The following is a 27,500-nucleotide window of genomic DNA, read 5'->3' on the forward strand; positions in this document are numbered from 1 at the left end:
GTGTGTGTGTGTGTTTATCCTGTTGGGATTGGTTGAAAGTTGCTCAGTTTCGCTAACAAAAGGTTACTATCTCGGGTTATATATATATGCTTACATTCATATATATATATATATATATAGATGTGTGTGTGTATATATTTATATATTCGTGCAAGTATTGATTTGTGTGTGTGTGTGTTGATATAAGCATAGTTTGTGCCTGTCCTAGAAAAGAGTGAAGGAAGAAAAGGAACAAGTGAACAAGAAATCAGCAGCAAACGCAGTCACATAAACAGGAGCCTTGAGTCAACATGTTTTTAAAGAAATGAATTGAATGATCCCATAAACTCCACATTCCGTAATGGTTCCCACGCCTAGCGAGGCAAACGTGTTCGTTTGAATCAGTAAAAACGAAGGCAAGAGTTGAAGACGAGATGGCGCAAAAACTATCACACAAACATTTCACAGAGCAAACATAAGAAAAGGAGATGAAAGTCTACATCCCATTTCTGATGAAAAGAAACTCACTCAACATATATTCTCAATAGGAACAGAGCCATTTAAGCGGCGACGGCGGCTTCCAAGGTGATAGTGTACCCGGCTACACCAGACTAGATTTATAGATATATAACAAATCGACGGTTGTTTGATATCTCTTGACTTACATATAGCTTGTGTGTGTATGTATAATGCACACACACACACATATATGTGAGTGTCCATCCATCTCCATCTGTCTTTCTCACACACACACACACACACACACACACACACACACACACACACACACACACACACACACACACACACACACACACACAGTCCCCCAAAAGTGCCTGAAATTTTAATAAGTTTGTTTCAATTACTTTTTTGTAATTTACAAGACATGATGTTTTCACACCTAACGTATCCACGCGCGCGCAAACATTATATGTGTGTGTGTGTGTGTGTGGAGACGCAATGGCCCAGTGGTTAAAAGGCAGTGGACTCGCGGTCGTAGGATCGCAGTTTCGATTCCCAGACGGGCGTTGTGAGTGTTTATTGAGCGAAAACACCTAAAGCTCCACGAGGCTCAGGCAGGGGGCGGTGGCGAACCCTGCTGTACTCTTTCACCACACGTGTCTGTGGAATGCTCAGCCACTTGCACGTTCATTTCACGAGCAGGCTGTTCCGTTGATCGGACCAACTGGAACCCTCGTCGTCGTAACCGACGGAGTGCCACGATATATATATATATATATATATATATATATATATACATACATATATATTGCTAAGGTATCGTGAATTTAAAACAGAACAACGCCCTTTTTTTATTTCTGGGTCACCCTGTGTGCGTGTCTATGCGCGTGCACACACACACACACACACACACACACATACATATTTAAAACTTGTAATGAAAACACCTCTATAAGTTAGTTTATCTTTTTATCAAGGGGTTTTTCCCCCCATCTTTCCGCATGAGCATTTTTTTCTTTTTTTCAGTTTGTTTGGAACTGTACAATTACCGTGTCTGTGAACGATGCTTCTTGACCATGATAGCCGGATTTTTAGAATAAAGCGATTTCGGAATAAAAGGAAAGCAACATGCGCCTACACCTCTTCGTCCAGAAGATGAGACCGTGAAAATCTGGAAACATTGATGAAAGATTCAGGATACCTCTGTTATTCCATGTAAACTCCAAGGGCTCAAGCGGGAACATGGAAACACACATACAAACTTCATAAAAAGAAGAAGCTAAAACATGTCTAAAAATAAAATGTACCTTATGTCTGTGTTTCACATTTATTTATATAAAATATATATAATTATATTATATGTGTATATATATCATACATATCTATTACATATTGTACATACAGGCGCGAGTGTGGCTGCATGGTAAGTAGCTTGCTTCCCAACCACATGGTTCAGTCTCACAGCATGGCACCTTGTGAGTGGATATGGTAGATGGAAACTGTATGTGTGTGTGTGTGTGCCTGTGTTTGTGCCTGCCACCGCTTGACAACCAGTGTTGGTGTGTTTACGTCCCTGTAACTTAGCAGTCCGGCAGAAGAGAACCGGTAGAATATATACCGGGCTTAAGAAAAAAATTACCGGGGTCGATTCATTCGACTAAAAATTCTTGAAGGCGGTGCTCCAGGATGGCTGCAGTCTAATGAGTGAAACAAGTAAAAGATATATATGTACAATATATTCTGCTCACAGCATTATGAAGGCAACCATTGCTGTTGTAAAAATAAAGAAATATAGAACCCGGTTAAATAGAGTTGGGTGTACGGGTAGCCTAAGAAAATTAACTGGAATTTTGCTAAACACACAAAGTATGGAGTCGAGGAGCAAGGTGCCGCAGCGAAGCAGAATCGAAATGAAAGACATGTGATTGCTAGGCAAGCAGCTACGCATGCACCGACTGTAGAGAAACAATTTGCGAAAATTGTTGAGGTTCAAATCGAAAATAATGAAAAGACACGAGAAACTAACGCGTTTTCAAGATTTTGCAGACTTTCTGCCAGAGACTGAATATAACTGGAGTTACGTGTTCTCTTCTTAAAACAGATATTTATTTAAATACTCGGTTCCGTACAGGATGTAGCGACCCTGCCAATGAAAATCCACCGAGGTACATACTGTGTGACATCACAAAGCCATTTATTAAGTGTGTGTGTGTGTGTACTTAGTGTAGCTGCTGATAAACGAAGTAGGTTTACAGGCAGAGAACAGATTAAAAACCAAGAGTTGTACACTGATCAAACATGGCGGTCCATTAGATAACATATCAGGGAAGGATAAAGATAGGCGTTTTCAAATCACATTTTTAAAAATACCTGGAAATGTTGATAAGAAAAATGAAGAGCCTCAAATCCAGTGTCTCGGTGCACATAAACATGGAATAAGGAAATCAGATAAAGAAGGGGTGATATATATTATTATAAGTGTTTTTTTACTGAGATAAATATTACCTGAAAGCAATGATTTAAAATAAATCCCTGACATCATATATATTGGTTAATTTCAGTTAAACCCTGAAGAGGAGATATAACAGAACGTGATGTTTATGCTGTTCTCAATCGTATTAAATTGCTGTAAAATGCGTTAAAAATTACCCTTTACAGTTATTTATTTACTGCAGTAATGTTTTTAAAAAACCAGTTACGTCACCGTTTGTGACCAGAAATATCCATCAATATATGAGTGTACTTATTTATTTTCAGGATAAAAAGGAACGGAAATTGCGACATTCATACGGTTTGTGACTTTACCACAAGAATTATCGAGTTATTTAAAACAATTACAACCAAGAGTTAGTCGCGGGTTCGGTTCGTGAAGAGGTTCATCCTGTAACCCTTTGCAAATACATACCGTTCATAACAGATTTTTTTTTTTTTTTTTCAATGGGGTGATTGGTGATTTAGTCAAGTGAACTGACTCCAATATATAGCCGGTTGTTTAGTTTATGGAGACTCTCAAGGAAATGAAAAACAAACAATGCACGAATCCTGTCGAGGCCAACTTTGCCATTCATTCTTTTCAGGAACGATAAAATGAAGTACCATTCAAGTACTGGAGGTTATGCAATCGACTGGCCTCTTTACCTAAACTGACCAGATTTAAAAGGGATGAAGACAGACACTTTCCTCTTTGGTCAAGCCCCGCCACCACCATTAATCTCTTCAAGTTCCACTTGAAAAGGAAAGTGAGGGCGGACAAAGGAAGTACTGACTCCCAGCAAATAGGCTGAAAGGTGGGTGAATATACCAAGGATGATCCGTGTGAACGGTCCCAATCTAATCACGTGCCTATAGATTGAAGGAGAGCAACATGTACAACAAGGCACTTGCTTTCGTGGTCAAGGTGACCTTGTTTTCTTTTGTAAGTTAATCCCACGAATGACCCCCGGAAGTCTATCTTTTCTAAGGGAATTATTCGTTGTTTGGAATTTATTTTCTTCATTAAACACTCTTTCAGGTAATCCTATGTACCATCCTGTTTACTTTTTGTGAACCTTTAATGATTAGTAAAGAAAATATTATTATTATTATTATTATTATTACCCCAAATTTCAGGCCTTGTGCCTTTAATAGAAATTATTATTATTATTATTATTGAGTGAGAGAGCAGCACAGGCCATCAAAGTGACACTGGGGTACAAATATATGAAGCCCAAAATATCCATCATGACTACCTGTCTGATTAGGGTACACCAGGCACATGCATCACAACCATATGTGCGCGACATAGTGTTCTCATATCAAGATATTATTATTATTATTATTATTATTACTATTATTATTATTATTATTATAAAGAAGGCGGCGAGTTGGCAGAATGGTTAGCACACTGGACGAAATGCTTAGCGGTGATTCGTCCATCTTTACGTTCTGAGTTCAAATCTTGCCGTGGTCAACTTTGCCTTTCATCTTTTCAGTGTCGATAAAATAAGTACCAGTTGATCACTGGGGTGGATGTAATCGACTTACCCCGCCCCCGAAATTGCTGGCCTTGTGCCAAAATTTGAAACCATAATTATTATACACGGAAATCGTTGATAAAATGCGAGCTATTGCATAAATAATTACTAAGTTTGGTGAGAAGGAGAGAGAGAGAGAAAGAGAGAAAGAGAGAGAAACTGAAGGAAAAGACTGCAGTCTTAAAAAAATAAAGCAGATGGCTACATCTGCTTAAATACAATCAAAGCAACTCAGCAGAACATATCGATAAGATGTTTATAAATATTTCCATCCTGAAGCTATTCGATATAACACCGCAGTTGGGTGTAACTGTCTCACCGGTTGTTGACCTATATATATCTATATCTATATATATATATATAAATATATCAATATATATTTACGAGTCTGTTTTACATAACAGTCTCGCCCAACATTTAAAATATCTCTATTAGAAGACAAACCTGAGTAGAGAGAAGAAACAACACTGCGTAGAAAGGCCAAGCTTAAAAGCAATTCGCTTTTCTCAAGGATATATAATTACAGAGTGTAATTTGTGGGCAAAGAAAACCAGTTATGGTCGAATAGCAATATTAGTCGAGTTTTTTCAGAGGCTGACAGAGTAGCACAACGGATAATGACATAGGTCATTTTCTTTATTTTTTTCTCGTTTAATTTGGAATTGTGGAAGTTTTGTATAGCTTAGAGTCTCCCGAAGGACAGATATAATGATTGCTAAGTGTTTCGTTTTATAGCCATTATGTACTATAAGCCATATTTATAGGTTTATTATTCAAAACTGGTTCTTTAGCATCACCAAAGTAACGAGCGGCGAGCATTATAAGATCGCCGCTAAAAATAGCAGCGAAATCTTCTTCAAATTCGTACACTGTCTTGTTATATAAAGACAAGAGTACAATAAAGGCATGATGGTTATGGATGGGTCGACCGAATGCCTTTAGATCAATTCAATGCAGGTTGAAGCAAACAACCACATCTAGTGTATGAGTGTATTTAACGCGAGTTCACTCCCAGCCCACGTTTTGCCCGTAACCATTGACTTGAACCATAAGCGTTCAGGCTTGGCATCAGCCGCATTAATCTCACCAGTCTGGGAGAGTTTGCAAATATAAAAGGCACTTCCGATACCCTTCTCCCTGAATGAACTTAACTTACAATTGTTATTATTATTATTATTATTATTATTATTATTATTAAAGCCATACCAACTTTGAAAAATTTTTTGTCAAAGGGTTAATTCCTAACCATTTTAGGTACCTTCTGTCTTTTATTATCAATGTAATAGCAACATTAACAATGTAATTTGGCAAATGGGCTATTAGAATATTGTCAATAACTACAATGAAATAGCAATATTTTAATGGTTGTTCTTTTTTTAAGCCTGACTGCATTTTAAAATTTGTAAAAATATTTAAAAATCAATAGCAAATTTCTTTTTTCCAAGCGAAATTACCATTTTATTAATTTTTTTCACAATTTTTGTTTTAGAAATATAGGGTGGGGCATTAAAGAAGGAGCGAGGGTAAAGAGAAACGTAAGACAATCCAAGTTTAATGTTTGTTTAGTTGCGATTGAATAAGCTGGAGGGTTTAAGAGTTTATCGTCTCAGAGAAAAACAGAAACGAAACAAATTATCCAAAATGGCGACAAGGCATTTACTGAGGGGAGGAGCCAACCAAAACACGGCATAGAATATAATGTACTTACTTTGATCTTGTGTGGATGCATCAGGACTTTTTTTCCGATTGAAATCTAAAATGAGAAGAAAAAAGAAAAAAAAAACAGGAAGAAATTAAAACTAAATCACATTAAATCCAACGGAATACATCAAACTAAAGCTAATTACGGTAAGACAACATCAAACAAGGGATCATATTACAACCTGCAGCAAGTCCTGTTCTCTTGTTTATATAACAACGTCCTGGTGGACAACAGGAAATTGGACAAAACTTATATATATGTATATATATATATATATATATATATATATATATTCTTAAACAAGAATATTACTGATAGTAACTTCGAAGTTTCCGCCAGTTACACCATCGTCGGACGATGGCTTAACTGGCCAATATTTCGAAGTCACTGTCAATATTCTTGTTATTGTTTTTACTATAACTGAACATAAACTGCCACCCCCCCCCCCATATATATATATAATTGCGCGCGTATGCCTGTATGTGTGCGCATATGTAGTAGCGAGTGGAGGCACAATGGCCCAGTGGTTAGGGCAGCGGACTCACGTGTGTGGGATCGCGGTTTCGATTCCCAAACCGGGCGTTGTGAGTGTTTATTGAGCGGAAACACCTAAAGCTCTACGAGGCTCCGGCAGGAGATTGTGGTGAACCCTGCTCTACTCTTTCACCACAACTTTCTCTCACTCTTATTTCCTGTTTCTGTTGTGCCTGTAATCCAAAAGGTCAGCCTTGTCACACTGTGTCACGCTGAATATTCCGAGAACTACGTTAAGGGTACACGTGTCTGTGGAGTGCTCAGCCACTTGCACGTTAATTTCACGAACATGCTGTTCCGTTGACGTCGAGAGTTCCAGTTGATCCGATCAACGGAACAGCCTGCTCGTGAAATTAACGTGCAAGTGGCTGAGCACTCCACAGACACATGTACCCTTAACGTAGTTCTCGGGGATATTCAGCGTGACACAGAGTGTGACAAGGCAGACCTTTTGGATTACAGGCACAACAGAAACAGGAAGTAAGAGTGAGAGAAAGTTGTGGTGAAAGAGTACAGCAGGGTTCGCCACCATCCCCTGCTGGAGCCTCGTAGAGCTTTTAGGTGTTTTCGCTCAATAAACACTCACAACGCCGGGTCCGGGAATCGAAACCGCGATCCTATGACCGCGAGTCCGCTACCCTAACCACTGGGCCATTGCGCCTCCCCATGTTCTTATATCTTACTTCATTTACATTTTATATCTTATCATTTCTATTATATCTTTTTACTGTTTCTTATTTTTTATTATTTGTATTTTTGATATAAACATGTACCCCATCCAAGTCTTATAAATCACTGTAAGCACGATTTCGTCTCTCGGACGTAAAGTACTGACAACTGAAAATTTTTATCTTCTACAAATAATTTTTATTACTCCTTAGCTCATAAACGAGCACATAAAAAAAACCAGTTGTACTATACACGGAGTACTGTCTCCCTTAAAAATTCTTTTATATGTATATTTGTGTGTCTGTGTTTGTCCCCCACCCTGCCCAACATCGTTTGACAACCGATGTTGGTGTGTTTATGTCCCCGTAACTTAGCGGTTCGGCAAAAGAAACCGATAGAATAAGTACTAAGCTTACAAAGAATAAGTCCTGGGGTCAATTTGTTCGACTAAAACCCCTTAAGGTGGTGCTCCAGCATGACCGCAGTCAAATGACTGGAATAAAAGAATAATCTATATTGAGTGGTTTTTCTCGTCTTTATAAACCACAAACAAACACACACACACACACACAGGCATGTGTGTGTGTGTGTGTGTGTGTGTGTGGAAAGCTTAAGTAATTGAGTAAGAGTCAAGTGGAACGTTGAAAGCAAACAAAAACAACAAATGGGAAAAGGAGAAAAGAAAGGAAGGAGGAGAAAGTAGGGACATGGGCGAGAGAGAGAGAAAGAAACACTAAATAGAGAAGAGAGAGAGAGAAAGAAACACTAAATAGAGAAGAGAGAGAGAGAAAGAAACACTAAATAGAGAAGAGAGCGAGAGAGAGAGGGCGGAGGTTTGAGCGAAGAAGAAAGAAAAGAAAAAAGGGTGGAAGGGGAGAATGAAGACGAAAAGGAGTCGGAGAAACCGATTAAGATGAAAAAGTTGATAACGATCCAAAAGAAGAGGTTAATGAAAATGGCGGTGATGGCGGATATTGAAAAGACGAAAAAGACAACTGTATAGAGTTGATTAAAAACCTACAGCAGATTTATGTAAGTTTGCTTCCCAACCACATGATCCTGAGTTCAGTTCCACTGCGTGGTACCTTGAGCAAGCGTCTTCCTCGGGCCAACCAAAGCCTTGTGAGTGGATTTGGAAGACAGAAACTGAAAAAAGCCCGTCGTATATGTGTGTGTCCCACCGTTTGACAACTGATGTTGCTGTGTTTACATCCCCTTAATCTAGTGGTTCGGCAAAAAGGGCCGATAGAATAAGCACTAGGCTTTAAAAGAAAAAAAATGTACTCGAGTCGATTCGTTCTACAAGGTGGTGTTCCAACATGGCCTTTATCCATGAGCACTTAATAAGGGTTCATAGTTGTTGAAGATATCCCGATTGCACCCAGCTTATCCTTCTTCTATCATGGTTCTCTCTACGAAAATGCGTGTGTACACTATACATACATCCATACACACATCCATAAACAAATCTATGCACACACATACACGTGTTATTTGTATCTGCCTATACATATAATGTTGGGTGAGATAAATGTTTGCGAGAACATTTAAGAGACAAAATATGCTGCATTTATCATTTGAAGGAAACACGAGGTTATTGAAAAAAAGACGACTACAAATGGTGAAAAAAGACGACTACAAATGGTGGCCAACGACAAATGGTGAAAAAAGACGACGACAAATGGTGAAAAAAGACAACGACAAATGGCGGCCGACGACAAATGGTGGCCGACAAATTACTATGAAGAAAACTCATAGCAATATTTAATGCAAGTTTTGTACGTCCATTCTTTGTGATAAAAAATAAATGTCACAAGTTCTCTCCCGATTTGTCCATCAGTTGACAGAAAAGAATAATTATAATTAATGATTAATTATATTAAACACAAATACTAACATCTGTTGCTAGGCTATTAATATTAATATTTCGCCTCAGACGACGAGCTTGCAAAACCGTTAGCATACCGGACAAAATATTTAGCGACATTTCGTCTGACGTTACTTTCTGAGTCGACTTTGCTTGATATTCTTTCGAGGCCGATAAATTAAGTACCATTTAAACACTGGGGTCGATCTAATCGACTCCACTGCCTCCCCGGAACTTGCGGTGCCAAAAATTGAAATCATTAATATTTTTCCTGTGGCCGAAACAGATAATCTAGATTTGGGATTAAAGGACAAAAACTCGCGTTAATTGCAGGAGAGGATGTCGCCCACTGAATCAACATTATATTATGTTACTGGTATTTATTTGTAGAGAAGGATGGCATGAATTAAATCCGTATTAAACTACTGGCATTTTAGTGATCTCGTGGAAAGATAAACACTGAACTTTGGTCGAACGCAAAATTACCAAGAGTCGTGTGTGTGTGAGGGAGAGAGATATGATGAAGGGTGGCGCGTGTCCTAGTTGTTATAGCGCTGAGCTCACTCACGGTGATAACGTCATGGGTTCGATTCCTGGGCGGCCATGTAAAGAAATTGTATTCTTGAGCAAGGTATCGCATTTCACATTGCTCCTGTCAGCTCAACTGAAAGAACAGAAAATCCTGCTGGTGCAGCTCTCTTCTCTACCCACCCACTCGCCCCAGCCGTCTACATCTATTCACGACTCCACAGGCACTCACAAAAATTTACGAAAGTATGGTACGTGTCACCAGGTCATACTCGCTTGCAAGTGACGACCACGTTTTTCTTTTTCCTCAATGCATATTACCGGAAACGTTAAGAAATCTGGTGCTTCAAAGAAAACAACTGCCGGCTGCAGCTTATTTTCAGGTAAATTAAATTAACATTTTATATATATTTATTCTTATTCAAATAGTTTGTCCTTTAATCATTTTTTTTATCTTCTTCTCGCTTCAGTCATTAGACTACGGCCATGCTGGGACACCGCACTGAAGAATTTTTTAATCGAATGAGTCGATCTCAGCACGTTTTTTTTAAGCTTAGCACTTATTCTACCGGTTCTTTTGCCGAACCGTTAAATTATGGCTGTCAAACGGTGGTGGGGACAAGCGCGCGCGCACACATACACATGACGGGCTTCCTTCAGTTTCCGTCAACCAAATCCACTCACAAGGCTTTGATCAGCCTGAGGCTATAGTAGAAGACACTGGACCAAGGTGCAATGGTACTGAATCCGGAACCACGAGGTTGGGAAGCAAGCTTCTTGCTACACATCCATGCCATATATAAGTGCCAACGGACAAAACTCTCAGCCCTTAAGTCACTCTCTTGCTTCGGCAAACTATTCATAAAAAGATATACTTGTATTCACGTATTGAGTTCTATTTTTTTCCCCTCTTTACATCACCATACCTCTCTCTCTCTCTCCCCCTCTCTCTCTCTCTCCCCCTCTCTCTCTCTCTCCCCCTCTCTCTCTCTCTCTCTCTCTCTAACAGAACGAAAAATAAACAAACAAAAAACGGCAGCAAATAAAATATCAGTAGAAATTATAGTATTTTGTTTTGAAAGTTGGAAATTATAATAATTTATGAACCAAGCAGTCCGGTTGGCCGGCCGGCCGGCCAGCCAGCAAAGGAAACAACCAGGGGAGGAGAGAGAACCGAGGAAGTGGGGGAGGGAAGGCAATAGATGGAGGAGGAGGAGGAGTGATGTGGTAGCAGATGTAGAGCTAACAACGGAGACGATAAGAAGCTCAACGTGTCGACACACTTGAAGTAACGTGCCACACATGACTACACCTACTTGGGGCCTTTTAAGAGTTGTTATTAAAACGGAATTCCATTATCATCATCATCCTCATCATCATCATCGTCGTTTTTGTTTAAGCGTATTTGAAAGAGAGGTGGGAGTGGGGAGTTGGGCGAGTAACGACTTATTTGCTCGTGATGTTAATACAACGAAAATTAATAATTATAACAATAATAATCGTTTCTACTATAGGCACAAGGCCTGAAATTTTGAGGGAAGGGAACTAGTCGATTACATCGACCCCAGTGCGTCGCTGGTACTTAATTTATCGACCCCGAAAGGATGAAGGGCAAAGTCATCTTCGGCGGAATTTGAACTCGGAACGTAACGACAGACAAAATACCGCCAAGTATTTCGACCGGCGTGCTGACGATTCTGCCAATTCGCCGCCTTAGGGTTCTTGAAGCATGACCAGTGAACGAGTGTCACCTTAGTCTGCCGGTTGTGGACAGCTGACACGTTCCATTATACCCAGCAAAATAAGCTGCAATGTTTTCATAATAATAATAATAATAATAATAATAATAATAATGTTTTGTAGGCGTAGGAGTGGCTGTGTGGTAAGTAGCTTGCTTACCAACCACATGGTCCCGGGTTCAGTCCCACTACGTGGCATCTTGGGCAAGTATCTTCTACTATAGCCTCGGGCCGACCAAAGCCTTGTGAGTGGATTTGGTAGACGGAAACTGAAAGAAGCCCGTCGTATATATGTATGTATATATATATATATATATATATATATATATATGTATGTGTGTATGTGTTTGTGTGTCTGTGTTTGTCCCTCCAACATCGCTTGACAATCGATGCTGGTGTGTTTATGTCCCCGTAACTTAGCGGTTCAACAAAGAGACTGATAGAATAAGTACTAGGCTTCTAAAGAATAAGTCCTGGGGTAGATTTGCCCGACTAAAGGCGGTGCTCCAGCATGGCCGCAGTCAAAAGACTGAAACAAGTAAAAGAGTAAGCCTATCAAAGAAATGACTAATTTCTTCGAACGACTGTTTTCATAACAATGTCGCTTATGTAGAGAATGGTGTATTTAGCAAGAGACGCAGGGAAGCAGACATACGGTGGTGGCTGAGGGTATATATCCCAGCATCCCTGCATATATATGCGCGTGCGCAGTTTACGTATTCGCTTTGCAAGATTCGTGGTGTGAAATCTTAAGTTGAAACAGACATCGTTACTCTTGGGGATGGTCATCTTTTGCCAATTATACACACGCACGCAGGACGAAATGCTTAACGGTATTTCGCCCGTTGCTACGTCTGAGATCAAATTCCGCCGAGGTCGACTTTGCCTTTCATCCTTTCGGGGGTCAAAGTTCTTTCGTCGCACATACTGTGACCTCTTCTTGCGATTTTCTGTCCTATGTGTCTCCTCTTCTCCTGCTTATTCCTTTATGTATAATATTTTTATTTTCTTTTTAAGGTGGTCGTTTGAAACCTCTGTATGCGAATTATTATGAGGAGTAATTTTAAAATATAGTTTTGCCACCTTGGGGTAATATCAAGAAACATGACATACATACAACAAATATAATTTCATTTTTACCAAATTTCTTGGTGCTGGTACAAAGTGATGAAATGAAAACTAATTTTCAAAAGAATTATATTTATTACCTTTAAATAAAATTCAAGAAAATAAATGTCTGCTCCGTCGTTTATTTCCTCTCTTCTTTCTGTATCTGTATGGTTCTTTCTATCCCACTGTGTAAGTAGTTTTTCTTTACTCATTGCTCACCATCAAGCCTAGTATGTGCACTCATTCTGAACCTCTTTTACACTACCTCCTCCTCTTCCTCTCTATGGGATGTAAAGCGCGACTTGACAAACCAACCAACCAGCATTTATACTGGCTGTATGGTAAGAAGTTTGCTAGCCAACTACACGGTCCCGGGTTCAGTCCCATTGCGTGACACCTTAGGTAACTGTCTTCTACTATAACCCCGGGTCGACCAAAGCCTTGTGAGTGGATTTGGTAGACGGAAACTGAAAGAAGCCCGCCGTATATCTATATACATGTGTGTGTGTGTGAGTGTGTGTGTGTGTATGTGTGTGTGCACCACCGCTTGGCAACCGGTGTTGGTATGTTTACATCCCTTGATTAGCAGTTCAGCAAAAGACCGATAGAATAAGTACCAGGTTTTTAAAATGTGAAGGGGATTAATCCATTCGTTCGACAAAACAAAGAAAACATTCTTCTAGGTGGTGCCCCAGCATGGTCGCAATCTAATGACCGAAACAAGTGAAAGAAAAAAAAAAGAATACACACACACACACACACTAATTATTTGCGTGTTAACAGTGGTTTGTTTTCGATTGCTGCAGAACACGTCCGTAGATTTCTTTTGGCCAATTCCATGCAACGAACACGGCTAAAGCCTCGCGTCTCCGTGTTAAATTATGAAAGGCTTTAACTTCCCTGGAAAATAACTAATGTTAATTTGGGAGAAACTAAATGACCCAATCAACAAATGCCTTTATATCAATGGCCTATCCGCCCCCTCTCCGCACATACACACACATACGCGCGCGCGGATACATTTCAGCTTTTGTTGGTGTTTTGTAGCCGTAATTATTGTTATTGTTTTCCAGCCGACAGTGAGAGAGAGATGAGACTTCAAACTGTAGCTACGTTAAATACGTCTGTATATAGCATTGTGTGAAAGTAGTCGTAAGCAAGATGGGAGAGTTGTTGTCTTGGCGGCCATCTCCTGTATTAGAGGCCATTGAACGTCATTACTTGTTGAAGAGAGAGGGGGAGAGAGAGAGAGAGAGAGAGGGGGGCGGAGGGAGAACAGTAGATAGGGTTTATAGCGGTGGGGGTGCAGGAAGAGGAGGAATGAAAGAGTGCGAGAGGGAAGTACCGAGAGGGAGGGAGAGATGAAGCGACAGAAAACTGAACGCTTAAGTGCGCGCGCGCGCGTATCTGTGTGAGAGAGAGAGAGAGAGAGAGAGAGAGAGCGAGCTATCTAAGCTGTGAGTTCGTTCGTTCTATTTTAGATAATAATGATTAATTCAAAGAAGGCAACCTTCGTCACGCTGGTTTGCTAAGAAAGAGTGAAATTTCTATAAAACATTCTCCGTTTTCTTCTATTCATTCAATATATCATTATTTCTACTACTTGACTTTCCGACCATACTTCAATGAAAACAAAATAATAATAATAATAATAATAATCCTTTCTATTATAGGCACCAGGCCAGAAAGTTCGGAGGAGGGGAACGGTCGATACATCGACTCCAGTACTCGACTGGTATTTATTTCATCGACCGTGAAAGGGTGAAAGGCAAAGTCGACCTCGGCGGAATTTGAACTCGGAACGTAAAGACAAATGAAATGCCGCTGAGCATTTTGGTTTAAATAACAACAACAAAGTCAAGATGACGGTACAAACCACTTCCCTGGTTGTTCTAATACCTTGATGTAATGTAACAAACGCCATTGTTGACACCAATGATGTCGATTTTTGCTTTATGAAGTCCCCTTGGTGAAATCTGTTGATCCCCGTGACAAAAACAAAAGTCTGTACCGCGGTATCAAACGTAGTTGCTTAGTAAGAGCATGGGTGGCCGAGTTGATAGCGTATAGAACTATAAACTAAAAGATATGTGGTTCGTACCTCATCGCAAGCGCTACTGCCGTCTTCCAATACAACGTTTAACTTTCTAGTACCCCAGTCCAACTAGCTGTAAATGTTGTTGTTGTTGTTGGCACTCCGTAGCTTACGACGTCGAGGGTTCCAGTTGATCCGATCAACGGAACAGCCTGCTCGTGAAATTAACGTGCAAGTGGCTGAGCACTCCACAGCCACGTGTACCCTTAACGTAGTTCTCGGGGAGATTCAGCGTGACACAGTGTGACAAGGCTGACCCTTTGAATTACAGGTACAACAGGAACAGGAAGTAAGAGTGAGAGAAAGTTGTGGTGAAAGAGTTCAGCAGGGTTCGCCACCATCCCCTGCCGGAGCCTCGTGGAGCTTTAGGTGTTTTCGCTCAATAAACACTCACAACGCCCGGTCTGAGAATCAAAACCGCGATCCTATGACCGCGAGTCCGCTGCCCTAACCACTGGGCCATTGCGCCTCCACTACTAGCTGTAAATAGGTACCACACAACAGGTCATTGAAAACTTTACATAATGGCATGTGTTTCTTTGGCACGCAGTAGCGAGTTAAGACCTTTTTGTGTGCTAAAAGGGTGTGAAAGGGGTGGAGTATACTCCAAGGAGGGGTTTATGCGCTTCCCCTTCATCAGTTTGCATTGGGGGTGGGGATGAGTCAGTAGGGGAATCAATCGATTCATTAAAAAGCGAAGACGGAATTCATTTTCGATAGGAATCATTTGATTTATGTCTCAAATACATTTTGAGGAGAACATGTGGGAAAGAGAGACGATAGAGAGAGAGAGAGAGAGAGAGAGAGAATGGGGAGAATGTGACCAAAGATGGAAAGAAATAAAGAGAATAACTGATCAAAGACAGAGACTAAATCTTCTAGGATACAACCAGCGGCAGAATGAAGTTAAATGATTTTTAAAATAATGGAAGACTGAAAAATTGACTGTCCTGAAAATTGTGAACCCAGTTTTGTTCATCCAAGAGACGGCAGAGTTTTATTAGGCAGGAGATGGAAATGTCAACGATGACAAAGAGCTTTCGTTTTTCTTTCACAATCTCAACCTGCGATCCATTTAATGAACACACATTTACCGTAATTACCCTCTGAAGCCTCGCTTTGCTTGGCATCCATCTTGTCTCGCTCACAATGATGTAGAAGTGACTTTGAATTGTTAATACTTGGCTGAATAAACAGAAGAAATAATAAGCTCGCCTCCCTCTTAATACACACACGCGCATATTTATAGATGCGTGTGTGTGTGTGTGTGTGTGTGTGTGTGTGTGTGTGTGTGTGACAGAGAGAGAGAGAAAGAGAAGAGAGAGAAAGAGAAAGAGAGAGAAAGAGAAAGAGAGAGAAAGAGAGAGAAAGAGAAGAGAGAGAGAGAAGAGAAAGAGAGAGAAAGAGAAAGAGAGAGAAAGAGAGAGAGCACACAAACACACACGCATACACCTGTTACATCGCCATAAACTGATGTGGGACACAACACAGCAGAGCGGTAAAGATTCAACGAAGCACAAACGTATTTATCTGATGATTGCTTTCCATTTCAAAGAACGACTTTAAATATTCCTTATCAAATTTATAACCTCATTGTTTGCATCAAAATAAAAAATCTTTTTTAATGGGAATTGCACACTGAAAATGTATGTAGGCCTTCAACTATAAAAAAGCTTTCTTACAAATTATACATACAACACATTTATGCATACAAATAAACTTTGTGAAAAGATGGCAGCGAACTAACTGATCTAGGTCAACCTGTCTGTGGGTAAACAGACGACAACTTACACAGGAAATTCTCTCATACTGAGGGACAAAATATTTGCAGAGTTTGTAGGGATGTGTCCCCAAATGTCTTAGTGTCAGGATTTGTTTTCATTGAGAGGTGACGCCTGAGAAAGTGATTTCAAATCTGTAGCACTCGTTTCGCATTATCTCTGAGCGAGACGTTGTACTTTGCTTGTTTTCTTTGGCGTTGTTATAATTAAATAGGTAGCAGAACATGTAGAGAAAGTAACCGAGAGGAGTAGATACTGTCCAGTAAAGAGATGAGATTTTTTTTAAGCACCTGACCCTTCAGAGATCAGATTTAGGAGCTAAAGTAGGTGCAAGAATGAAAAATTTCGACTTTACATAGTAAATCTAGGAAAACTTAGCCCGCTTCTATTTGAACATTCATCAATTACACTATGGTTCCACCGTATGATTACACCGATCACATGTAAACTGTCCATAGGATCAGATCGATGGTGATTGAATGTCTTTCGCCTCGGTTGCTGACTTTCAGCAGATGTGTAAATAACAATAAATATCGTGTCTCTATTGAGTGGGGCTTTTGGCGGTAGTGAGACCGTATTCGATAAATTTACTAAACTCGTCAGAAGATAAAAACACAAACGTATTTTGTCCGTTACTGTTTCTGCATTCTAATACCTTATATCATTGGGTCTGTTTCGTAGCACGGCGCCTCTTTTCGCGTCTACAATTCTACAAGCGATTCCCACCGTTTTTGTTTTTTTTAAATTTACCTTTCACTGTGGCCATGCTGGGGCACCATCTTGAAGAATTTTTAGTTGGATGAATCATCTTCAGCATTGATTTTTAAAAAAAAACCTAATACTTATTCTATCGGACTTCATTTGCCGAGCCGCTAAGTTACGGGCACGTAAACACACCAGTTGGCAAGTGGTGGTGGACACACACACACATACACACACGTATGTATATGACAGGCTTCTCGTAGTTTCCGTCTATCAAATCCACTCACAAGGCTTTGCTCGGCCCGAGTTTATAGTAGAAGACACTTGCCAAAGGTGACACACAGTAGGACTGAACCTGGAACCATGTGGTTATTCATTTCCAAGGATCAAAAGCGATAACGTGGGGGCGGGGAGCTTCAAAATGAACGATCATGTATTTAACTACAGAACATCAAATAATTAATTAATAATAGCTTCTGATTTAGGTATGAGTCCAGTTATTTTGTGGGGTGAGGTCGATATCATCAACCCCAGTACTTGACGTACATTTTTTTAATAATAATAATAATAATAACCGATTCTATAAATGTTGGTTGTTTTTTTTTTTAGTGCTCCAGTCACGTTTTATATTGTATAGAGAGAGGGAGAGAGAGGGGGAGTAAAAGAGATACAGAATGAGTGTACATACTAGGCTTGGTGGCAGGCAATGCGTAAAGAAACATTATCACCAGTGAAGGCGAAGGAATGATAACGACAGAAGAGGAGGGGGAGGAGAGTAGCTAAGGGAAAAGTTACACAGATGAGAAAATTGTTTCATTTGTATTTCATTTGAAGGAAATAAATATTTTCCTATTAAAAGTATCCATTTTAATCATTTTGTATAAAGCACCAAAACATTTGATAAAAAGTTAAATTACTGTACGTATGCCGTATTTCCTGATATTACGCATGGTGACAAAAAGTGTTCTTCTAAAGTTACCCGCCATGCAGAGGGTATAACGTATAAGAAGAGTATTTATAAAAAAAAACTTGAGGATAAATAATGTAACAATATAACAAATACCTTTTATTTTTTACTTTAATTTTAATAAATGAAATTTAGGAGTGGCTGTGGGGTAAGAAGCTTGCATTCCAGCCATATGGTTCCGGGTTCAGTCCCACTGCGTGGCACTTTGGGCAAGTGTTTTCTACTATAGCCTCGGGCCGACCAAAGCCTTGTGAGCGGATTCGGTAGACGGAAACTGAAAGAAGCTCATCGTATATATACATACATACATACATACACACACACACACACACACACACACACACACACACATGTATATATATAAAAAATAGTAAATGTGTGTGTGTGTGCAAACACAGACAACCGATGTTGGTGTTTATGTCCCCGTAACTTAGCGGTTCGGTAAAAGAGTGATAGAATAAGTACTAGGCTTTCAAAGAACAAGTCCTGCGGTCGATTTGTTCGACTAAAGGCGGTGCTCCAGCATGGCCGCAGTCAATTGACTGAAACAAATAAAAGAATATATTTCCTAATTTAGATTTCTAAGAAACTGCGGACATTGGAACTCCATGCATCGACAGTCAGGTTTTGTATTCACAGATAAACCCAAAATTCAAATCATATTATTCTAAACCCAACAAAGATTTTTTTAGAAAATGTGTTTAAAATATTATTCTTTTCTACTCCAGGCACAAGACCCGAAATTTTAGGGAAGGGGCCAGTTGATTAGATCGACCACAGTATGTAACTGGTGCTTAATAGATCGACCCTGAAAGGATGAAAGGCAAAGTCGACCTCGGCGGAATTTGAACTCAGAACGTAAAGACAGACGAAATACCTATTTCTTTATTGCCCACAAGGGGCTAAACATAGAGGGGACAAACAAGGACAGACAAAGGGATTAAGTCGATTACATCAACCCCAGTGCGTAACTGGTACTTAATTTATCGACCCCGAAAGGATGAAAGGCAAAGTCGACCTCGGCGGAATTTGAACTCAGAACGTAAAGACAGACGAAATACCGCTAAGCATTTCGCCCGGCGTGCCTAACGTTTCTGTCAGCTCGCCGCTTTTGTTTAAGATATTATTAATGCTAGAATTTGATTTCCAAGAAAAATCACGATTCTGTGAAACACTCAGCGCCCTCATAGCGTCGCTTGACATTTCTCGCCTGCATCTCTCAGCGCCCCCAATGGAAAGCGATGCTCAAATTAGAACCCTTTTTGATACCAACCCGCCTAAAACTGCATCTGGCTCCATGATGCAAATTTTCTGTTTTAAAGTGGTCTAAATTTAAAACCTTCCATCAGAATTTGATGCTGATTTATGCTCCAAACATCGATTTAGTAATCACAAAGTCATTTAAATTCTTTATTATTTTCAAAATTGACACAAAGGACAATGACCTTCAACAGAAATTTGGTGACAAAAGGAGTTACATAAACTGTTTAATAATGATTTCTATGTAGAAGGCCACGATCTGTGTGTGTGTGAGAGAGAGAGAGAGAGAGAGAGAGAGAAAGAGAGAGATCTGTGTGTGTGAGTGAGAGAGAGAGAGATCTGTGTGTGTGTGTGTGTGTGAGTGAGAGAGAGAGAGAGAGATCTGTGTGTGTGTGTGTGTGTGTGTGTGTGTGTGTGTGTGTGTGTGTGTGTGTGTGTGTGTGTGAGAGAGAGAGAGAGATCTGTGTGTATGAGAGAGAGAGAGATCTGTGTGTGTGAGAGAGAGAGAGAGATCTGTGTGTGAGAGAGAGAGAGATCTGTGTGTGTGAGAGAGAGAGAGATCTGTGTGTGTGAGAGAGAGAGAGATCTGTGTGTGTGAGAGAGAGAGAGAGATCTGTGTGTGTGAGAGAGAGAGAGATCTGTGTGTGTGAGAGAGAGAGAGATCTGTGTGTGTGAGAGAGAGAGAGATCTGTGTGTGTGAGAGAGAGAGAGATCTGTGTGTGTGAGAGAGAGAGAGATCTGTGTGTGTGAGAGAGAGAGAGATCTGTGTGTGTGAGAGAGAGAGAGATCTGTGTGTGTGAGAGAGAGAGAGAGATCTGTGTGTGTGTGAGAGAGAGAGAGAGAGAGAGAGAGAGAGATGTGAGAGAGAGAGAGAGATGTGTGAGAGAGAGAGAGAGATCTGTGAGAGAGAGCTCTGTGAGAGAGAGAGAGAGAGAGAGAGATCTGTGAGACAGACAGACAGACAGACAGACAGACAGAGAGGCAGGCAGGCAAACGGAGGGAGAGAGTGTGTTTAGTGAAACCAATCAATCCCAGTGCTAATTACTTTAAAGCTAATTACTCTAAAGCTAATTACTTTAAAGCGTGGTACTTATTTTATTGGATTTCTTTTACCAAACCACTAAGTTACAGTGACGTAAACATACCAACACCGACTATCAAACGGCGGCGGTGGTGGTGGTGGTGGTGGTGGGGCAAACACAGACACACACATAGACACAAACACACACACACACATGCTACGCAGTGGGACTGAATCCGGAACTAAACGGTTAGGAGGCACGAGATTAGAGAGTTTTAGAGGCAGAGCATTATGTCCAGTCGAGCGAATGAACAGCGTTTTACTACAAAGTTTCATTTTCTTGTATCCGATAAAACAAGTCGATCTCCAGCGAGATTTAAGCTCAAAATTCAAAACAACAATATAAATAAGGTGAGAAGGGCGCACAATGACGCAAAGCTACAATTTGTAGGAGCGGACTGTGGAACCGACAGACGCATATTACTGGTACTAACTGTTGCCTGACGACAGTAGACTTTATCAATACACACAGACAAGTCAACAAACTTACGCGAGCCATCACTTGGAGAGAGGGGGAGAAAGAGAGAGAGAGAGAGAGGGAGTCCATTATAAAACTGTGACAACAGCTGAGAGAGAAATTCACCAAATAACCAACGAACTTTAAAATAGATATTGTTGTTGGCTTTTGTTAAGAAAGACTGTTTGTTCCCATGTGAAGAGAAGGCGAAATGATTAGAGGGAAAGAGACAGACGAAGGTGTTGTATCATAACAAGAAGCTGAACATTCAACCGTTGAGTCATTGCTCTGATATTTCTCTTGTGAATTAGTGTTTGTGTGTGTGTGTTATATTGAAAACACGACTGTTTCATATTTTTAACTTCCATTCAAGGTTTTTTTTTATTTCATATTTTCGTATGAATTTCTTGCAGTTTCTTTGGAAAGATAAATTCTCAAATCCACCATTAACGTCTCTAGACCCTTCAGACCTTCACAGTCTCATCTTCGAGACGAAGGGATGTTGGTGAGTGTTAATGCTTTTTTTATAGTAGACAGGGCGACCAGTGAGTTTGGTGTCGATATTAGCGTCGGAATTCACGTGCCGTTGTCAGCCACGTGTTCGTTTTTGTTCTCAATCTCTAAACTATCCGTGTCCTTAGCTCAGAACTGTGTTGTAGAGGAACAATTATTTCCATCGTCATCCGTCTGTTTTTATAGAGTATAGTGTACACATACTGTTTGCTAATATTTTCCTACTTAGAATTTCAATTGTGTGATGTAATGCACACCAACCGCTCTTTGTAAAAGGGAGAGGGAGAGGAGGAGGAGAGAAAGAAGAGGAAAGAGAGAGGGAGGTTGAGAGAGAGGGAGGTTGAGAGAGAGAGAGGGAGGTTGAGAGAGAGAGGGAGGTTGAGAGAGAGAGAGGGAGGTTGAGAGAGAGAGAGGGAGGTTGAGAGAGAGGGAGGTTGAGAGAGAGGGAGGTTGAGAGAGAGGGAGGTTGAGAGAGAGGGAGGTTGAGAGAGAGGGAGGTTGAGAGAGAGGGAGGTTGAGAGAGAGGGAGGTTGAGAGAGAGGGAGGTTGAGAGAGAGGGAGGGGAAATCTCTCCGAATGTCTCACCATGGTGTCCCTAACATCAAAAGTCATGTTTAACAACCACAGATATACAATAAGAAATACAATTAAGGACAATATTCTTTTCCTTTTTTATTTTTATTTTTTGTCCTTGTCTGTTTGTCTTTGTTTTGCATGTCTTAATTATTTTTACTTCGCACACAGACTCAGCTTCGTCCAAATAAAAGCATAAACATATACATTCATACAAACACATATAGATGCATGCATACACATACATTCAAACGCACACACGTTCATGAATACATTTACCTATTATTGGAGCAACGTGATACATACCAACCCGTCTGGAGGAATATTTGGCTGAACTTGGGTTCTTGGGGAGAGAACGCAAATCCTTAATTCATACACTATAAATGATCACGATATCTGGAACTATAAAAATCTGCAAGACCTTTCTATGATTTAAAGAATGATGAACAAACACGAGGCTTTCCTTCACAACCTTGATATCAAGCAGGTGGCCTGTCAAAATTGATTCGAAGTTAAAAAGAGAAAGAGAACGAACGTACGTACGTACAAACGTACAGCGGGGACTAATTCTACACCATGCATTCATGCTTGTATCGAAGTTTTGGTTTTCTACATAGCGATTTTCAGCAGACGCTGTCATAGACTCTGTCTTTCCATTCAACAGCCACGACAGATGAAGTCCGCCATGTCCGGATTCCTAGCTACTAGTGTGAAAACAGGATGAAGAAATAGCTAATGTGTGTGTGTATGTGTTAAATAAATGACAAGACAGCTAGAAATTATGTAATGACTTTCATTAGCTTACCACTGTTTCTGCTATTAGATACATTGCACTCGTAGTTGAGTGCTTGGGTAGCATCTTATAGTTTTGTCGGAGTTTCAAAAAGTAAAATATTATATGGGAAAACATTTATATATATATATGGAAAATATCACCATCGAAAAAAACATAAAATTATGTAGGAAATGGAGAATGGGGTTTGAAGGATAAAACTCCCTCCTAGAAATATGTTGATAATATTTTGATAATTTTGTGTATATATGTGTATACAGATAGGTGTATGATGAACCCCCAAGTTGAACCTCACTAATCAGCAAGCCTAGGACGAGACAAGACGGAGTAACGGATTTTTGAGGTCAGAGAGGCCGAGATCCCAGTGTATTACTGTTATCTCTGTAACTTCCAGTTACCAAAACCTAACTCAATGTTAACTTGGTTTCTTTATTACAAACTGCTAGTTGTGTGAAAGCAGTTTTACTGCATCACAAAATGAATAAATTAGATGAAAACGACGAAGAAAAACACACCTGATGATACATTTTACGGATCTTTTTTAAAACGGGGGCCACATTTTTCATTAATGTTTTACGTAGTGTTTTTGGTACCGAAAGACTTTCAAACTTCGTATACTTATCTATTTTGTGTTATAGAACAGAAAAATATTTTTGTATTCGAATTTATTTCATGTAAAAAATTGTCTTATTTCGATAATTTCAACCAATCACTGACAAGTATTCAGTTGTTTACATTTACTCCTTGGCTGATTAAGCGATGTAAAGTGTATTTAATCTCCATACCTTCGTTTTATTTGCTTTTTTCATTTTAAATTTGCTTTAACCCTAACCCTAAAGTTAGGGTTAGGGTTAGAGTTAATTGTTTCAGAATCGTTTGTTTATGTAGTCGGCACTTAATGTATATCGGCTGAATGGACGTCAGTCATTGGTTGAAATTACAGAAATACGACAACTTTAACATGGAATAATTTATGGATTTCTTCTTTTTTTTTAAGAAGACTAAGAGAAAAAGATGTTTTATATGACACATTCTACCAGTGTTCCAAGTTTCAAAGTGTTTCGTTAATGAAAAATGTGGCCCATCCCATTTTACTGGTAAATTATCACATAAACGTTACAAAGAAATAACAATCATTTAATTTACCGTTTAACATTTACTGGAAAACCACTTCCAAACCTAGAGCTATGCTTCCAAATGCGATCTAAATGGAAATTAAGTCCTACTCAGGAAAGCAACATCCAGAAAGAGATGTCGCTCTCGCGTTATCTTGTAGAGCATCTCAGTGACTAGTCGTGAGGTTCGGAGCAGAAAGGATGTTTCTCGAGAGTTAGTGGCCATTCTTGTTAGTAATCCTCTAATTAATATATGGAGTTTTAGTTGTTACACAAACGCTCATAGTGAAGGCGCGTGGTCCAGGGAGTTGCTCTCACGATCATCAGATCGTAGGTTCGATCCCCAGACCGGACAGTGTATTATGTTCTCGAGCAAAACACTTCATTTCACATTGCTCAAATGCTGTGTGAGGACCGGCGTGTCAAAGAATGGACCCAACGTTTGCTTTATGTATCGTAAAAGGCGACTGAAAGAGGTTGAGGTAGGATTTGCACTTCCCAACCTCGGAAAACCCTCACCAGTAATGACAACCCAAAATCAGACCCATGGTTGGTGGGTCATCGCCTGAGGGATCTTTTTTAAAACGGGGGCCACATTTTTCATTAACGAAACACTTTGAAACTTGGAACACTGGTAGAATGTCATATAAAACATCTTTTTCTCTTAGTCTTCTTAAAAAAAAAAGAAATCCATAAATTATTCCATGTTAAAGTTGTCGTATTTCTGTAATTTCAACCAATCACTGACGTCCATTCAGCCGATATACATTAAGTGCCGACTACATAAACAAACGATTCTGAAACAATTAACCCTAACCCTACGGTTAGGGTTAGGGTTAAAGCAAATTTAAAATGAAAAAAGCAAATAAAACGAAGGTATGGAGATTAAATACGCTTTACACCGCTTAATCAGCCAAAGGAGTAAATGTAAACAATTGAATACTTGTCAGTGATTGGTTGAAATTATCGAAATAAGAATTTTTTACATGAAATAAATTCGAATATAAAAATATTTTTCTGTTCTATAACACAAAATAGATAAGTATACGAAGTTTGAAAGTCTTTCGCTACCAAAAACACTACGTAAAACATTAATGAAAAATGTGGCCCCCGTTTTAAAAAAGATCCCGCCTGAGTGGTGCAATGGTGTCACTCGTCAGGAGTAGGGAATCACCAATACATAGTGGACGCAGCGACGTGCTACTACAGCGCATGCCCCCCCCCCCCCGTACTAATACTACTGCTTTTTTATTAACTGAGTCTATCCCTCTCCAACTCTGACTTTAGACGATTTCTTTCAGAAGACAGAAAAAGTACAGACAGCAAGGAATCGGATCCAGGGCAAAACCGGTACTTTACTTATCGACCACCGAAAGGATGAAAGACAAAGTGGACCTCAGCGTGACTTGAATTCAGTGGGTAGACAACCGGAACAACCACCGTTCCGTCCTACGATCTAACGACTGCCATACAGAGCTTATACAGAGAGAGAGGGGGAGAGGGGGAGAGAGAGAAAGAGAGAGAGAGACAGAGAGAGAAACAGAGAGAGAGAAACACAGAGAGAGAAACACAGAGAGAAACACAGAGACAGAGAGAGAGAGAGCGAGAGTCCACCATTTGACAACCGGTGTAGCTGTGTTTACGTTCCCGAAACTTAGCGGTTCGGCAAAATAGACCGATAGAATAAGTACCAGGCTTACAAAAAATAAGTACGAGTACATTCGACAAAAAATTCTTCAATGCGGTGCTCCAGTATGGCCACAGTCTAATGACTGGAACAAGAGAAGGACAGAAGCTCTGTTTACTCAGGCCATTCTATTATATGTATGCTACCTCTTTACACGTTTGGTCTTGCTGCCTTTTCTTTTCTTCTTTTTTTTCTTTTAAATAATTCCTGAATATACATATGAAAATGCCGAAACCTAGAGATGCAGCCACATAAGTGATTTATAGATACAGGCAGGGTCACAAACCCACTTCATAAAGAAATACGAACGTAGCCATGTAGCCATGTATGATAAATCTCTGCCTGGGTGTATAACGCGTAGAAATGAGAGGAATAAGAGAGAGGAGATTAAATGGAGAGGAATAGGAAGAGGATAAAGAAAATAATTTTTAAAAAAAAGGACAAGAGGAAAAAATAAAGTTAAATGGTGGCGGATGGAGGTGTTTTAACACACTGTGTTTGTATACACAGACACACACATATATATAAATATACATACACATACAAATGTGCATGCACATATATATATACACACACAATTCATGCCCCCCCCACACACACACACAAGCATACATACACACACAAATAAACATACATATATATATATATATATACATACATATATATAAATATGCATACACATATATACACAAATACATTCATGCCCACACACACACAAATATACATACACACACACACACACACAAATATACATACACACACACACACAAATATACATACACACACACACACACAAATATATATATATATATATATATATATATATATACACATATACAGATATGCATTCATATATATATATATATATATATATATATATATACACAAACAAATAAATATACACACACGCACACAAATTAACATACATACATACATACACGCACACAAATAAACATACATACATATCTTTTTTTCCCTTGGCGACAATTTATTTTCAGAGAATAAAAATTTATGCCACAAATCTCAATAAGTTAGAACCATTTCAGACAAGAAGAGTAAAAATAAAAAAAAATGTACAGAGAAGAAAACTAATAAATTTTGTCAATAAAGTCTTTTATATAAATAAACATAAATAAATAAATAAGCGTAAAAAAACCCCACCCAGCTCTTTATTGTTGGGTGTTGGTAAGCAATGGGTCAGTGTTGATTTGCCCCTCACCGTTTCATGATTGTTGTCTGGTCATAAAAGCTTGTCTTACAGCACAGGCGAAATGGTTGCAACGACTGCAGCAGGCAGCCTTTCCACCTACCATCATCATCATCATCATTATTATTATTATTATTATTACACAAACGCGTTCTTAGAATAAATATCACACACTCAACGATGTATGAGTATGCAGTTGTGTGTGTGTGTGTATGTGTGAGGAAGAGAAGGGTTGGTGTTCTGAGTGTGTGTGTGTAGGTATATTTTCGTTCCTTTCATTCTCAACCTCAATGGTTGGTTATCTCTATTTCCATCACAGACGACAGCCACGACATTATTAAACCCCGATTCCAACGTCAAACTAAATTTCTCTCAAATGAGAAAAGTTAAGGTTAAGGTAACCTCGTTCACGTTTCAGTTTCGCCATTTTTTTCTTTACCAGCACCATCACCATCATCGTCAACTTCTTAGCAAGTCTGACAATAGTAGAGTAAATTAACTTGCTCAAGGACACACATCTGATCGATGTTACTGATAACGTTCAGGTGTACCTAAAATGTGCGTGTGTATGTGGCGGGGGGGAGGGGGTCTTGCGTGTTTTGTGTGTGTGTAAATGTTTATATAAATATTTGTGTATATGCACACGTGAATCTATGTGCAAATATA

General features: G+C 39.5%; 1 protein-coding gene across 14 annotated transcripts in view; it reads right to left on the reverse strand.

Moving 5' to 3' along the window:
* Positions 1–27,500, reverse strand: part of LOC106879617 (uncharacterized) — a 253,865-nt gene that overhangs the window by 149,750 nt on the left and 76,615 nt on the right. For 11 of the 14 annotated variants that reach the window (XM_089354433.1, XM_089354431.1, XM_089354426.1 and 8 more), the window contains exon 2: positions 6,163–6,207. In XM_089354433.1, coding sequence (XP_089210559.1) covers positions 6,163–6,207 — 45 coding nt within the window. Of the gene's footprint in view, positions 1–6,162; positions 6,208–12,701; positions 13,834–27,500 lie in introns of those variants that run through there. The other 3 variants (XM_089354424.1, XM_089354429.1, XM_089354417.1) reach the window with 3 other exon arrangements.

The sequence above is a fragment of the Octopus bimaculoides genome, chromosome 6 (genome assembly GCF_046866305.1).
Source record: "Octopus bimaculoides isolate indiv1 chromosome 6, ASM4686630v1, whole genome shotgun sequence".
In the NCBI taxonomy this organism is placed as follows: domain Eukaryota; kingdom Metazoa; phylum Mollusca; class Cephalopoda; order Octopoda; family Octopodidae; genus Octopus; species Octopus bimaculoides.